This window comes from Chionomys nivalis, chromosome 25 (genome assembly GCF_950005125.1).
Source record: "Chionomys nivalis chromosome 25, mChiNiv1.1, whole genome shotgun sequence".
NCBI lineage: Eukaryota > Metazoa > Chordata > Mammalia > Rodentia > Cricetidae > Chionomys > Chionomys nivalis.
Window position 1 is genome coordinate 2766957 of NC_080110.1, and position 13183 is coordinate 2780139.

At 47.4% G+C, this 13183-nt stretch overlaps 1 protein-coding gene across 2 annotated transcripts in view; it reads left to right on the plus strand.

The window, feature by feature from the left end:
• Nucleotides 1-13183, plus strand: part of Aldh1l2 (aldehyde dehydrogenase 1 family member L2) — a 40203-nt gene that overhangs the window by 17952 nt on the left and 9068 nt on the right. Inside the window, exons 11-20 of one of the 2 annotated variants that reach the window (XM_057757523.1) lie at nucleotides 1757-1876; nucleotides 2437-2564; nucleotides 4759-4909; nucleotides 5581-5651; nucleotides 5909-6014; nucleotides 8000-8087; nucleotides 8492-8585; nucleotides 9794-9893; nucleotides 10918-11121; nucleotides 11163-13176. In XM_057757523.1, coding sequence (XP_057613506.1) covers nucleotides 1757-1876; nucleotides 2437-2564; nucleotides 4759-4909; nucleotides 5581-5651; nucleotides 5909-6014; nucleotides 8000-8087; nucleotides 8492-8585; nucleotides 9794-9893; nucleotides 10918-11103 — 1044 coding nt within the window. In that variant the 3' untranslated portion in view covers nucleotides 11104-11121; nucleotides 11163-13176. Of the gene's footprint in view, nucleotides 1-1756; nucleotides 1877-2436; nucleotides 2565-4758; nucleotides 4910-5580; nucleotides 5652-5908; nucleotides 6015-7999; nucleotides 8088-8491; nucleotides 8586-9793; nucleotides 9894-10917; nucleotides 11122-11162; nucleotides 13177-13183 lie in introns of those variants that run through there. The other variant, XM_057757522.1, reaches the window with a different exon arrangement.

The following is a 13183-nucleotide window of genomic DNA, read 5'->3' on the forward strand; positions in this document are numbered from 1 at the left end:
TTCTTGGCAGGTGTGTGAAAAACACCCCAGTATGGTTTGGATTTTACACTCGCTAATGGACAATGACATTAAGCATCTTTTCAAGTGTTTGCTGTACATTTGTTTATTTTTCTTTATGAAAATGCTTATTCAAATCATTTGTCCATTTAAAAAATTGGTTATCTTGATTTTTTTAGAGTCAAAGTCCTCTGTCAATTCTGGACACTCAATTCTTATCAGATATGGATTTGTGAATATTTTCTTTTGACCTATGAATGGGTTCTGTGTGTGTGTGTGTGTGTGTTGTTTTGTTTTTTCCATTTCTTGGTAACAACATCCTTTGACACATAACAAACTTTTTTTCCAAGACAGGACCTCACTATGACCTCTGGCTATCCTAGAACTTGCTCTGTAAACCAGGCTAGCCTCAAAATCAGAGAGATCCACCTGCTTCTGCTTCCTAAGAGGAACTATGCTCAGCTCAGATTTTTATTTTTGTCACTGCACTTTCTGTCTGTCTAGTCTGGTGTCTATTTCTCTTCTGCTGTCTTCCTTGATGTATAAGCCTTTACCATCCTGCTTTGTTTGTCTTACTACTTTTTTAGTTATTTTCTTTCAATAAGCATTTTTTACTTAAAGCAGTCTGGTTCACATTAATACCAACTTAATACCAGTAGTATAGGAAAACCCCACTGCCAAACAGCTCTGTTATATACTCCTCAATGTGGGCTATTATTTTTTATATGAATTCTATCTGGATTTGCTATAAACCCGACCACAGGTTTTCAACTATTGCTTTATATAACTGTCTTGTTTTGTTTCTGTTTTTAATTATGTGTATGCATATGTATCTATTTGGCTTTTTTGTTTTTTTGTGTGTGTGTGTGTGTACATGAATGTAGGTATCCATGGAGGCCACAAGAATGTGTCAGACCTGCTGGAGCTAAAGTTACAGGCAGCTGAGCTGCCTCGTGTGGTTGCCTGGAAGTGAACACGGTTCTCTGCAAGAGTACCAAGTGCTCTTAACTACTGCACCATCTCCTCACAGGCTGATAGCAACTGTTTTTATAACTCGGATTCTGAGCTTGACGGAAGCAAGTAGAGTGGTTTCAGTCTCTGCTCACCACCTGGCAGCCGAGAGAACCATGCGGTAGCTCTTGTGCAACAGAGAGAGCGTAAGGAAGAGAACTGGAGATGGTCCCAGATAAAACTTTCCACGGATGGAAGTGGTGCAATGGGGCGCTGTTGCGTCTGCTGCTACGTGGCGCTGTCTGTGGGTGTTTGAGGAATTTCTTCTGTCTGTAATGAAGAACATCTGAGCTAAGCCCAGGGCAGAACTGCCACCTGAGCACATCTCACCATGCCTGCCCCTGTCCCGTGACATCCCTGTGACTTGGCCTTTTTTTCCACATCAGTGAATGTTTCTTTCTGTCTCTTCCTCCTTCTCCCTCTCTCTCTTCCATTCCCCACCCCTCATTTTAAGGGTTTTAAACTTTTTTTTAAAACTTGTTTATGTGTATGCGTGTTTTGCCTGCACGTATGCCTGTGGACCATGTGTATCCTTGGCCCCCTTAGAGTTGAGGAGAGAGAACCAGATGCCCTGGAACTTGTGTTACAGAAAGTTTGTGAGCTTTGCACTTGCTGGGAACCCAGCCTGGGTCCTCTGCAAGAACAAGTGCTCTTAACCACCATTCAGTCTCTCCTACCCTGGGAATGCTTCTTCATCACCATCTGCATCAAGCTGATAAGCACAGAAACACATTCTTTTTATTCTCAGGTTTCCAAGGAGGTCAATGAAATGACCGTGAACATGCCATATCAGTGTTTCATAAACGGGCAGTTTGTGGATGCCGAGGATGGGGAGACTTACGACACTGTGAACCCCACAGATGGATCTGTGAGTAATGGCAGCCGCAGGGACCACCGGCCATGAGCTTTGAGCTCACAAAGCTAGTCACCAGGCAGGCTGAGGTCACTCAACTCTAGCTCTGCCCCCAAGCTCCTCAAATACATTTCCTGCATTTCTTACCCCTTCAGCTCTGACACTGGCTACTGTGACCCACAGTAACCTCGTTTTAAGGAGACTGAGTACTATGATGAATTTAGACTGTTGTGCCTGCACACAGCAGCTCTCTCTGTACAGAGCTCCGTGAGTGAGGGGGATACTTCAGACTCTGAGAACTCAGGGCACGCAATCCCACTTCCCTAAGGAAGAGCTGCACAGCTGTCCTGAATGGGTTCTTCCGGAATAAGATGAGGCATAGGATGGACCATGATCAGGTTCAGTTTCCCCGTTCTAACTTTGCCCCACATGGATTGGTTTTCTGTCATCAATTTCCCCTGCCCGCCCCCTGTGCGATAAGTCACACTCTACTTTTCCTAGTAATAGGATATTAATTTCAAGAGCCACACCGATAGATCCCTTAAGAGACCTATTTTTCGCTTGCCTTGAAATAGACGATCTGCAGAGTGTCCTACGCCTCTTTAGCGGACGTGGACAAAGCAGTGGCTGCAGCCAAGGATGCCTTTGAAAATGGTGAATGGGGAAGGATGAACGCCAGAGAAAGAGGAAGGCTGATGTACAGGTAAGCTTTCTGTAAAAACAACTGTGTTATCTCTGGGTATTGGTTGACATTGTAAAGACTTTAAAAATTCCCACAAAACATTCTATGTTGAATGCACCTGCGGAAGACGTAATGTGTCTCTTGTTACTTGAGTCATATAAAATCCCACACAAGTTCCTGATGTTTGGATTACTGCTCATATCAGTCAGAGGTCATCGAGGACTGAGTAAGATGTGGAGAACATTATGGAACTCCCACAAAGAGTAGGGGAAGACAGGGCTGGTGGCAGAGGAAGTTGGTACTTCCCCAGGTCTGAAGTGATGGAGGAAGAGGTGGTGGCTAGAACCTGGCAAGATCTATAGATGTAGAATAGGGCTCTAGCACCTTCTGTAGCTGCAGAAGAGTGCTCGAGTCCTTTATAGCTGCATAAGTGTTCTAGAGTCTTCTGTAGATGCATAAGAGTGTTCTAGAGTGCTCTGTAGCTGCACAAGAGTGTTCTAGAGTCCTCTGTAGCTGCACAAGAGTGTTCTAGAGTGCTCTGTAGCTGCAGAAGAGTGTTCTAGAGTCATTTGTTGCTGCAGAAGAGTGTTCTAGAATCATCTGTAGCTGCAGAAGAGCACCCTGCAGTCTTTTGTAGTTGTGGAAGAGGCTCTACAGTGGTCTTGGAAGGGCCAGCACTTGGAAGAATGACCTGAGGGGTTTAACCCTTTGACCACACCCTTCACCAAAGTCACAAATTTCCTGAGGTCACCTCAGTCACCAGGTAATAAATAGGATACATAGGTCATCCTCAAGGTCATGGACCAGAGTAAAGAAAATGGACAGAACTGCACAGGGAGACATGCTACACCTTGTTTTCCAAAGACAAAGTTAAGTAAGAAGGATAGCTGGGCGATGGTGACGCACACCTTTAATCCCAACACTTGGGAGGCAGAGGCGGGTGGAACTCTGAGTTCAAGGTCAGCCTGGTCTATAAAAGTTAGTTCAGAACAGCTAGGACTGTTACACAAAGAAACCCTGTCTCAAGAAAACAAAGGAAGGAGGAAAAATGCCAACATTCTGGAAGAGTATTACAAATGAGTTGAGCATTCTAGAAGTAGCTCCAATAATTCATCCTGCTTTCTGCTTATACACAGCTAAAAGTTTGGCCTGATCTGACAGACCTCGTAGATCTGGGTTTAGTAGCAGCATGGAGGGTCCTATCCAGCCAGACTCCTGAATGTCCAGAACCACCCCAGGGAGGGAAGGATGGAGGGTGGGAGAGGAACGGGGGAATCAGGGTGGGGCATGAATACAAACGGCTCTTTCGACTATTCCCAACAATCCCACAGACCCCACTCATGTTCCTGAGGAAACCGGCAGCTTGAAGAATCTGCTGTGGGGTTTGAGATCCACTCCACATGCCTGCTTTGTCCTCTGCAGTTAGTTTTGAAACATTTCTGTACCAACCAAAAAGCCACAAGGGTTCATGGTCCTTAGTGGGGTGAAGCTTGTGGTCTGAACCCTCCCTGTGTGGTAATGAACTACTCGCTTGCTGCTGGTTCCTTTGACCCGCCACCTCCTGTCTGTGGCTGCTGTGGCTCCGCCACCACACCACTGCTTATACCTAGGAGTCCAGGGACACACACACGCTGAGGACATGGTCGGCTTCTCCCTGCAGCTCACTGGTAAAGCACTCACCTGGCATGTGAGGTCTGGGTTTGATCCATAGCACTGCAAAATCTGTATTAATAACCTGCTGAAATACACCATTTATACAATGATTTATATAATTGCTGCCTTCCTACACTATGCTCTCCATAGGGGAAGGTGTGTTGCTCTGGATCAGTCTCTGGAATCGCAGTGCTAGCATGTACAACTAGCGCTGGCATGTACAGCTAGAGCTAGCATGTACAACTGACTAGTGCTAGCATGTACGACTAGTGCTAGCATGTCCAACTAGTTCTAGCATGTACAACTAGTCCTAGCAGGTACAACTAGTGCTAGCATGTACAACTAGTCCTAGCAGGTACAACTAGTGCTAGCATGTACAACTAATGCTAGCATGTACAATTAGTGATAGCATGTTCAACTAGATTAGCATGTACAACTATCGTTAGCATGTACAACTAGAGATAGCATGTACAACTAGCACTAGCATGTACAACTAGCACTAGCATGTACAACTAGCACTAGCATGTAAGTGCTGAGTGGATTCCTCCCACTGTGCACACAGACTCGCTGATCTGCTGGAAGAAAACCAAGAGGAGCTGGCGACCATAGAAGCACTGGATTCCGGCGCTGTCTACACCCTGGCTCTGAAGACTCACATTGGAATGTCTGTGCAGACATTCAGATACTTCGCAGGCTGGTGTGACAAAATTCAGGTAGGCACACACGCTCCTCGTCCCTAGAGGGAGGTGGCTTCAAGAGCGCTGGTTTGTGGCAGGGTTGGCCCCTGGCTCTGTGGCAGCACTTTATTTCCCGTCCTCTGGGGAGGAGCAGTGTTGGATCCCCGTGCTGCAGAAAAGCAGGCACACCCACTAGAGCCTCCTTTAAGTATTTTTCTTTCTTGATCAGTGTGTGTGTATATGTGTTCATGCGTGCAGCGTGCATGTGTGTGTGTGTGTGTGTGTGTGTGTTTGATGGATGTTGGGTGTCTCTTCCTCAATTGCTTTCCACCTATTTTTAGAGACAGGGTCTCTCACTGAACCTAAAGCTTGTGGATTTGGTTAGACTGTCTGGCCAGAGAATTCCAGAAGTCTGCCTGTCCTGCCTCTCCAGTTCTGGGATTACAGACATGTGCCATTTCATCCTGTTTTATACGTAGGTGCTGGGGATCTGAACTCAGGTCATCAAGCTGACAGCATGTACTTTCCCGAGCAGGCTCATCTCCCCAGTCCTATCATACATACTTCATTTGAGAGTGAAACAGCAATTCATTCTAACACAGGAATTTATTTCCTAAATGTTGAACAGGAGAGAGCAAAAAAGCATATTATCTGTGACTAAGGTTAGTAATTTAAGTTAGTAAATTATCAACCTCCGTTTCCTTTAGGGCTCTACAATCCCAATCAACCAGGCCCGTCCAAATCACAACCTAACCTTCACCAAGAAGGAGCCACTTGGGTAAGAGGAGAACGTCTAGGTGACATGGACGCTGCGCCAGCATAGAGGGGCTAAGGGCGTGGGCCTTCGAGCCTCGGGGTGACGTGGACACCGGGCCAGCATGGGAGGACTAAGGGCGTGAGCCTTCGAGCCTGGGGTGACATGGACGCTATGCCAGCATAGCGGGGGGGCACTAAGGGCGTGGGGCTTCGAGCCTCTGGTGACTTGGACGCTGCGCCAGCGTGATGGGACTAAGGGCGTGGGGCGTCTCCCCGCAGTGCCTGCGCCATCATCATCCCCTGGAACTACCCACTGATGATGCTGGCCTGGAAGAGCGCAGCATGTCTGGCGGCGGGCAACACCCTGGTCCTCAAGCCGGCACAGGTGAGCCTCGCCAGCGGGCAGAGGGCTCCCCTTGAATGTAAACTTAACACAGACATACATCTGTAAAACAGCACACCTCCAAGCTTCCCTCATTTTTAGAAATTGCAGGTTGGGGAGAAGCGCGTGTGTGGGCGCAGAGCTCAGGGGACGACTCCGAGGAATTTGTTCTCTCCCTGTGGGATCTGGGAATCAAACTCGGGTCAAGGGGTTTGGTGCCAAGGGCTTTGTCTATGCACCAACTTGCTGACCCCATTCACATTTAATGACCAAAAATCTTGCAAAGGAATGGTAGATGGGGGAAGTTCATGAAATAACGTTGTCATCAGGCAATTGGATTAGGTCCAGGGGTATACAAACTTTGACTCTGTGACGTAACTCAGTCATATTGGGCCGCATGCACAGTCATCCAGGGAGACATGCCTGAAAACATGTACACATGTGGGCAACAAGGGAATGCTTAAGAGCACACCTCAGGCACTTCTCCGAGAAGCCTGCTGAGGCTGCAGTAGTTTCTGTATGTCTTAGGAACACCTCATGTGATGTGGGCTGATCTTGAACTTCCCTGCACCTGAAGCTGGCCTGAAACCCGAAACATCTGGTCCTCCTGCCTCCACCGCCCCAGGGCTATGATTACAGGCAGAGGTCATAGCCAGCTTCAGGAGTGGTGTAAGTGTTAGTCTACCCACGGTGGCTTCATTCCAGGGCATAACAACACACCATGGATCAGTCCCCTCTTCAACGACAACGCTGTGGTAGACTAAACAACAGGCTGGCATAGTAGGCTTCTTGGCACTGCAGCGTCTGCGGCTGGCTTCTCACGAGTCTCTCCAGGCTGCCCTGTCTAAGCCTCTCTGTGTAGCTAAGGCAGCTGTCACCAGAAGGGGGAGCAGGTGCCCTTTCTCCACGTGGGCTGCGGTATTTGTCATGCAGGTTCTGCGCCGGGTCTTTCGGCTACTTGCCCATTTTGTGATGGTCGCTTGATTTAAAATAATAATGTGATCTGTGAATACATATAGTGAGGCCCGTCGACTGCACACAGGGCAGGTTTCAGGGCAGAGGAACAACTGAGTGGGACAGTGGCACAGACACGGCTAATGAGGGGACTATAGTGATCTCCCTCTCCTTCCCTGCCCTCCCACAGGGAGAGAGAGACAGACAGATGGAGGGAGGGCAGGTCCCCCTTGATCCTGGGAGTGCCTCATTCCTAGGATACCGACTCCCTTTGAGATCCCCCACCCCACCTCCATGCACACTGAACACTACTGTCCAGCCCTAAACGTGAGACACAGATGGTTTACTATGTATCTGCCGGTGAAAACAGAAGCTCAGATATTCTCCAAACCTCCCTGGATCTTCCTACCTACCCCACTGTTAGAAATCAAATGAGAAAAAGAAGCACTCAGTTAGTTAATCAGCGTTAGCGTGGAAAAAAACGAAAGGATAGAGAGAACGTGAAAGAGATGCAGTAGAGACTTCATATTTCTGCGGCCAGGGTGAACGAGGAAGTCTTTGGACTACTTTGGCAACTTTGCCATAAGTCTGAAGTTATCTTCAAATTAAAAACCTAACAATAGAGCAATGTAAGATACAAAGAGAATGAGCCTCAGGGGCAGGGAAATGGCTCATTGGGCAGGAGGACAAGCTTTACCAGCATGTACACCTGAGTCTGCATTCTCAGAAGCTGTGTGGTGAGCTGGACACAGAAGGATGTGTCTGTAGCCCGAGGAGCGGTGGGGAACACGTGGATGCAGACAGATTGAGTACAACCAGCTTGGCTGAAACGCCACGCTTCTGATTCAATGACAGGTGGCGTCTCAAGGCAATAGGGTGAACAACAGCAACATCTGGCCCTGGTTTCCATTAAGTGTGCACACCCACACTCCTGTGCACGCACCTCAAGTGTGCACCACACACACAAACGAGGGAATCAGGGCCCTGGTAAGGACAGCAGGTCTGAGGAAGGCAATGACTGTCTTCACTTCCAGGTCACGCCCTTGACAGCCCTGAAGTTTGCAGAGCTGACGGTGAAAGCTGGCTTTCCAAAGGGGGTAATCAACATCATACCGGGCTCAGGTAAGCCTGCAGGGGACCAACGGGTAGTTCAGGAAGCTGAATGCTGTTTCCCACGGCAGTCTTAGCCCGAATGAACTGAGTTACAACTGAAAACAGTTCACGAAGTGTAATACATTTACGGTGTAATAGAAATATAGAGTTGGAATCTAATGTGTGTGGAGCGTGGGGAGGAACAGCATTGTAAAACTGCCCTAAGGGGGCCATATTGACTTTGGAAGGTAACAGTTGAGGCTTCTCCATCAATGGGTGCAGCCGCATGGAGGACACTGTTTAAATCCATTTGTAATCAACACAGAAAATGTAACTGCGGGTTCGAATCTAAGTTTAGAAACCTACTTCAGCAAACGCAAACCCACCCTCCCTGCAATATCTGAGTTGTGTCTTCCCCTTAATGAATTTTGCAGGGGGAGTCGCAGGACAGCGGCTGTCTCAGCACCCAGACATCCGCAAGCTTGGCTTCACCGGCTCCACGTCTGTGGGCAAACAGATCATGAGCAGGTACTGGCTTGCTGTGGGAAGCCCACTCAGGCTTCTACTTGACTTCCAACAAAGTGCGTTGGAACAAAGAAAATCAAGGCTGGGGATAAGGCTCAGCTGGCAGATTGCTTGCCGAGGTTGCACAACGCACTGGGTTTGATTCCTATGGCTGCAGAGAGCAGATGTGATGGTCCACCCTGCAATGCCAGAACTCTGGAGGTGGAGGCGGGGGGGGGGGGGGTCAGAAGGGAAAGGTTAGCTGGGGTGTGTGAGATGCTGTCTCAGGAAACAAAATAACAACAACAACAACAAAACTAGAATTAGAGAAACCGAAACCAACGGAGAAAGTGCCTTTATCACTGACAAATACTTAGACACACAAATGTAAGACAAAGCTCCACAGTTGAAGCCAGGGCCATGGGCTGGAGACAGAGCTGCATGGTCAACGCCTTGCCTAGAGAATCCAAACAAACACAGCCAACATGAAGGTAGAAGATGGGGCAGGTCACAGACCCCAAACAAATTTCATTTCAAATGAAAACGATAAAAACAGCAGCCACCGAGACACGGGAGAATTATGTGAGCTATTTTTTTCCCCTTCAACAATTCTATCCGCTCGGCATAGGAGTGCTTAGGAAGGATGGGAAGGCTTTCTCATGGGTTATCTCCGTCACCACTCAAATGGCAAACCAACAAAAAGCTACGTAATAAGGAGTGAAGAACTAAGTGTACCTGAACCATTGCTATCCCACCTGTGGTGGTCTCGCAGGCTGTCTAAAAGCGAATTTGCCTTCAGACCTTGATATACGAAATCCTTAAAGGTGAATTTCCCTCTGGGAATCTTCATTATTTGACCACCGGATTTCTCAAACATTACAGAACACCTCTGAAGTATACAAACCGTGGGGAAAAACCACATGAAACTCCCACATTTACCGCCCAACCACCATATCGGGTTTCTTTTCTCTTCCCCTCTCCTCTCTGAGACTCAGTTTCTCTGTGCAGCAGGGCTGGCCTTGCACTCGCCATGCTCCTGCCTCCACGCTCTGCAGCGGGAGCTACAGGCATGCACTGCCATGCCCTCATAAACGAGGTTCTTAATGCTTCTGACGCTCAATTGTATTTTGCATGTCAAGTAGGAACATGGTTAGAAGAGAGAAAGAGACAGATAGACAGACAGATGGACAGACGGACAGAATAACTGCTTGTTCCTATTTGTTCTCCTCTAGCTGTGCTGTGAGCAACCTGAAGAAAGTCTCCCTTGAGCTTGGCGGCAAATCCCCACTTATAATATTCAATGACTGTGAACTTGACAAGGCCGTGAGGATGGTAAGTGGGCCCAAACCAGGCAGAAGGCGCCTAGATCTACAACATGCATTCTCTCCTTTATGGGAGGCCTTCAGATGGGATCTAGCTGAGCTGGTCAGAAGTAAATGTCATCCTAAAGATGCTTAATTGCTTTAAATGGCTTCTTCTAATATCTCCCTCCTGTCTGCTAGCACCTTGTCTCCTTCATCCCTTTTCTGTTCTAGACACCAGGTTCTGGCTAAACTGTTTAAACAAACCCAGCAAAGGCTTTGCCTCCATGCCTGACACCCAAGTTCCATCCTGCAGACTCACCTGGTGGGAGAAAAAATTACCTCCTGCAAGTTGACCTCTGATCTCCATACACACGTTAGAGTATTTATGCACCTGCCTTCAAAATTTAACATGTAAAATATTTCTAAAATAAGGAGAAAAGTAGTTAGCAGGGTTTGCCTTTGCCTGCAATGGAAGTCAGGGTTTGACTCCCAGCACGTCATAACCGGGCATGGCGGTACTCATCTATAAACCCTGCACAGGACCATCTTAGGTGTATCGTCATTGTCACACATTTTAAATGACTCACAAACTACAACGGGGAAAAGTCAAAACAACTGTCTCCCAGCAGTCGCTAGGAGTCACTAACAATCGACAGAACTGTCACAAGTCTCTGTTACCGTGGCACTTGCATAAAGACAGGTGGGGCCAGGGCAGAGGGTTCAGTCAGTACAACAAGTGCAAAAACCAGTATCTGTATTCACAGCACCCACACAAGATAAGGCAGTGTGGACCCGGAGTCCCAGCATTGGGAAATGGGAGCATTCCCTAGAGTACATCAGCCTGCTAGTCCAGATAATCAGCAAGACCGTGACAAGAAAAAAAAAAAAAAACAAGACATGGAGAGCAACCGAGAAACACATGTGGTGTTGACCTCATTTCCATGTGCACATAAACATGAACATGTTCTCACATGGAGTGCCGCCCGCTCTGTGTGATGGGTGACCAGCTGGCCTGAGCAATACTAACGTGGCTTTCTCCTCTGTTGCTGAAGGGCATGGGTGCAGTGTTTTTCAATAAAGGAGAGAACTGCATTGCGGCAGGACGGCTGTTTGTGGAAGAGTCCATCCACGATGAATTCGTAACCAGGGTGGTAAGGCGTCTTAGATCTGTTGCGGGTTGTACACGAACAGTTCTCTGGAAAAGCACTTCTGGAATTGTTCCTGATTTTTGGATGTGAGGTAGCAATGTCAGTGTTGTTATAGTTGAGGTGGCCAGGAGTGCAGATGGTTCAGTGAGTACTTAACACACATGGCCCTGTGTTCCAAGACACACACACACACTTAATACACACACATACATGCACATGCATACATACACACACACACACACACACACACACACCGTAAACTGGCACATACCTGTAATCCCAGTGCAGGACAGGCAGTAGACACAAGCAGAGGCCAGGGACTGACTGAACAAACACCATAGACTGACCAGCAAGCTTCGGGCAAAGGAGAAACTCTGCCTCAAAACACAGGTGGAGAACACCTGGGGAAGAACAGCCATATTGTTCTCTGGCCTCCGCCTGTGCACGCACTCACACACATTCACCTGCACAAATACAGACATAAACACACAAAAGCAAAGGCATCCTTTCTTCACAAAGAGCATGACAGTTTTTCAAAGGCAGGTCATGGGGAGTCAACAGGCAGTAGTCACTGACTCCTCAGGCTTACAGAGTAATTTACTTTGTGTCTCATTAGAATCCAGTCTGCAGTATAGACCTACAGAGGCTCATAGGATCTGACATATGAGACAGTTCCAAAGCAGAGACCAGAAATGTCAAGCACTTGCTGTATTGGTTCAGTACAAGCCTGTTTTCTACACGGGCAATTTTTGTATTCATTCATCGTATTTCCTTTTTTAAGACTTGGATGAGCAGGATTTCACTGTGTAACTTGCCTAACTGGAAGCTTGCTATGTAGACCAAGCTGGCCTCAAACTCAAGAGATCTACCTGCTTCTGACTCCCAAATGCTGGGATTAAAGATCCGCACCACCACAACCAGATGAGATCTATTTGTAACTGTGTGTGTGTGCACTCTGAAGGTCAGAGGTGGTTGTGGGTGCCTGATGTGGGTACTAAAAACCAAACAGATCTTCTGCAAAAACAATATGCATTCCTATCCTCTGATCCATCTCTCCAGCCCCTCAACAGCTACGTGTTGAGTACCCAGCAATGCCAATTGCTGGGCATTGACAATACAGAACAGGCAGACAGCCAGGGTCACTATCTTCTGGGTATTGGCAATACAGAACAGGCAGGCAGCCAGGGTCACCATCATGCAGAGTATCTCTCCAGCACAGGGTTTGCAAGACACCGAGAGATCAGTAGCATATCTATATTCAAATTCACGGGGTCATGGTGGCCTCCGTCCTTTCTCCTCGTTGAGCTGGAGTTACAGCCGGAAAACGACACAGAGGACGACCAGGATGAGAAGTAGCACACATACGTGTGCCAGGGAGGAGCAGTGTGACACTTCTCACCAGAACATTCCATCCTGGCTACAGGCCAGGTCGGCCCTGGTTACACAGGGGATTCTAAGACAGCCTGGACTACATGTCTCAAAAAAACAAAATCCAAAAAATAAAACAAAAACAAAACCATTCCAGGAATTCTTCCGGCCTGGCTATCTCATGAGGCCGCTCTACCACATTTAGAGACGGGAAAACACTAGAAATTCTTTTGCCATCAAGAGTCTAAGATGGGGGGGCTGGAGAGATGGCTCAGCGGTTAAGAGCACTGCCTGCTCTTCCAAAGGTCCTGAGTTCAATTCCCGGCAACCACATGGTGGCTCACAACCATCTGGATTGAGGTCTGGTGCCCTCTTCTGGCCTGTAGACACAGACAGAATATTGTATACATAATAAATAAATATTAAAAAAAAAAGAGTCTAAGATGGTATATTAATGAAAATTCCAGAATGTCACTTTATTCTTCGTGTGTTAGCATTCGGTATTTGGATGCACAGCATGGGGCTTGTATTGTGAGAACATAGTACTTAGGGACTTGACCTTTAAAGTCACAGTGTAGAGCAACTCTGTGTGACGAGACAAACCATTTAACCCCTTCGGGGCCTCGGTTTCTCCTTCTGTAACACGGAAACATTGAAGACTTGCTTCCAGTGCAGCTGGAAAGAGCCAACAACACTTATGTCAACCGCTCAGGACACCATGGCAAAAACAGACACATAGAACACAAGACTGATAACACTGTTACTAGTAACGGCGACTGTATTTTGTGGATTGGGTAAAATA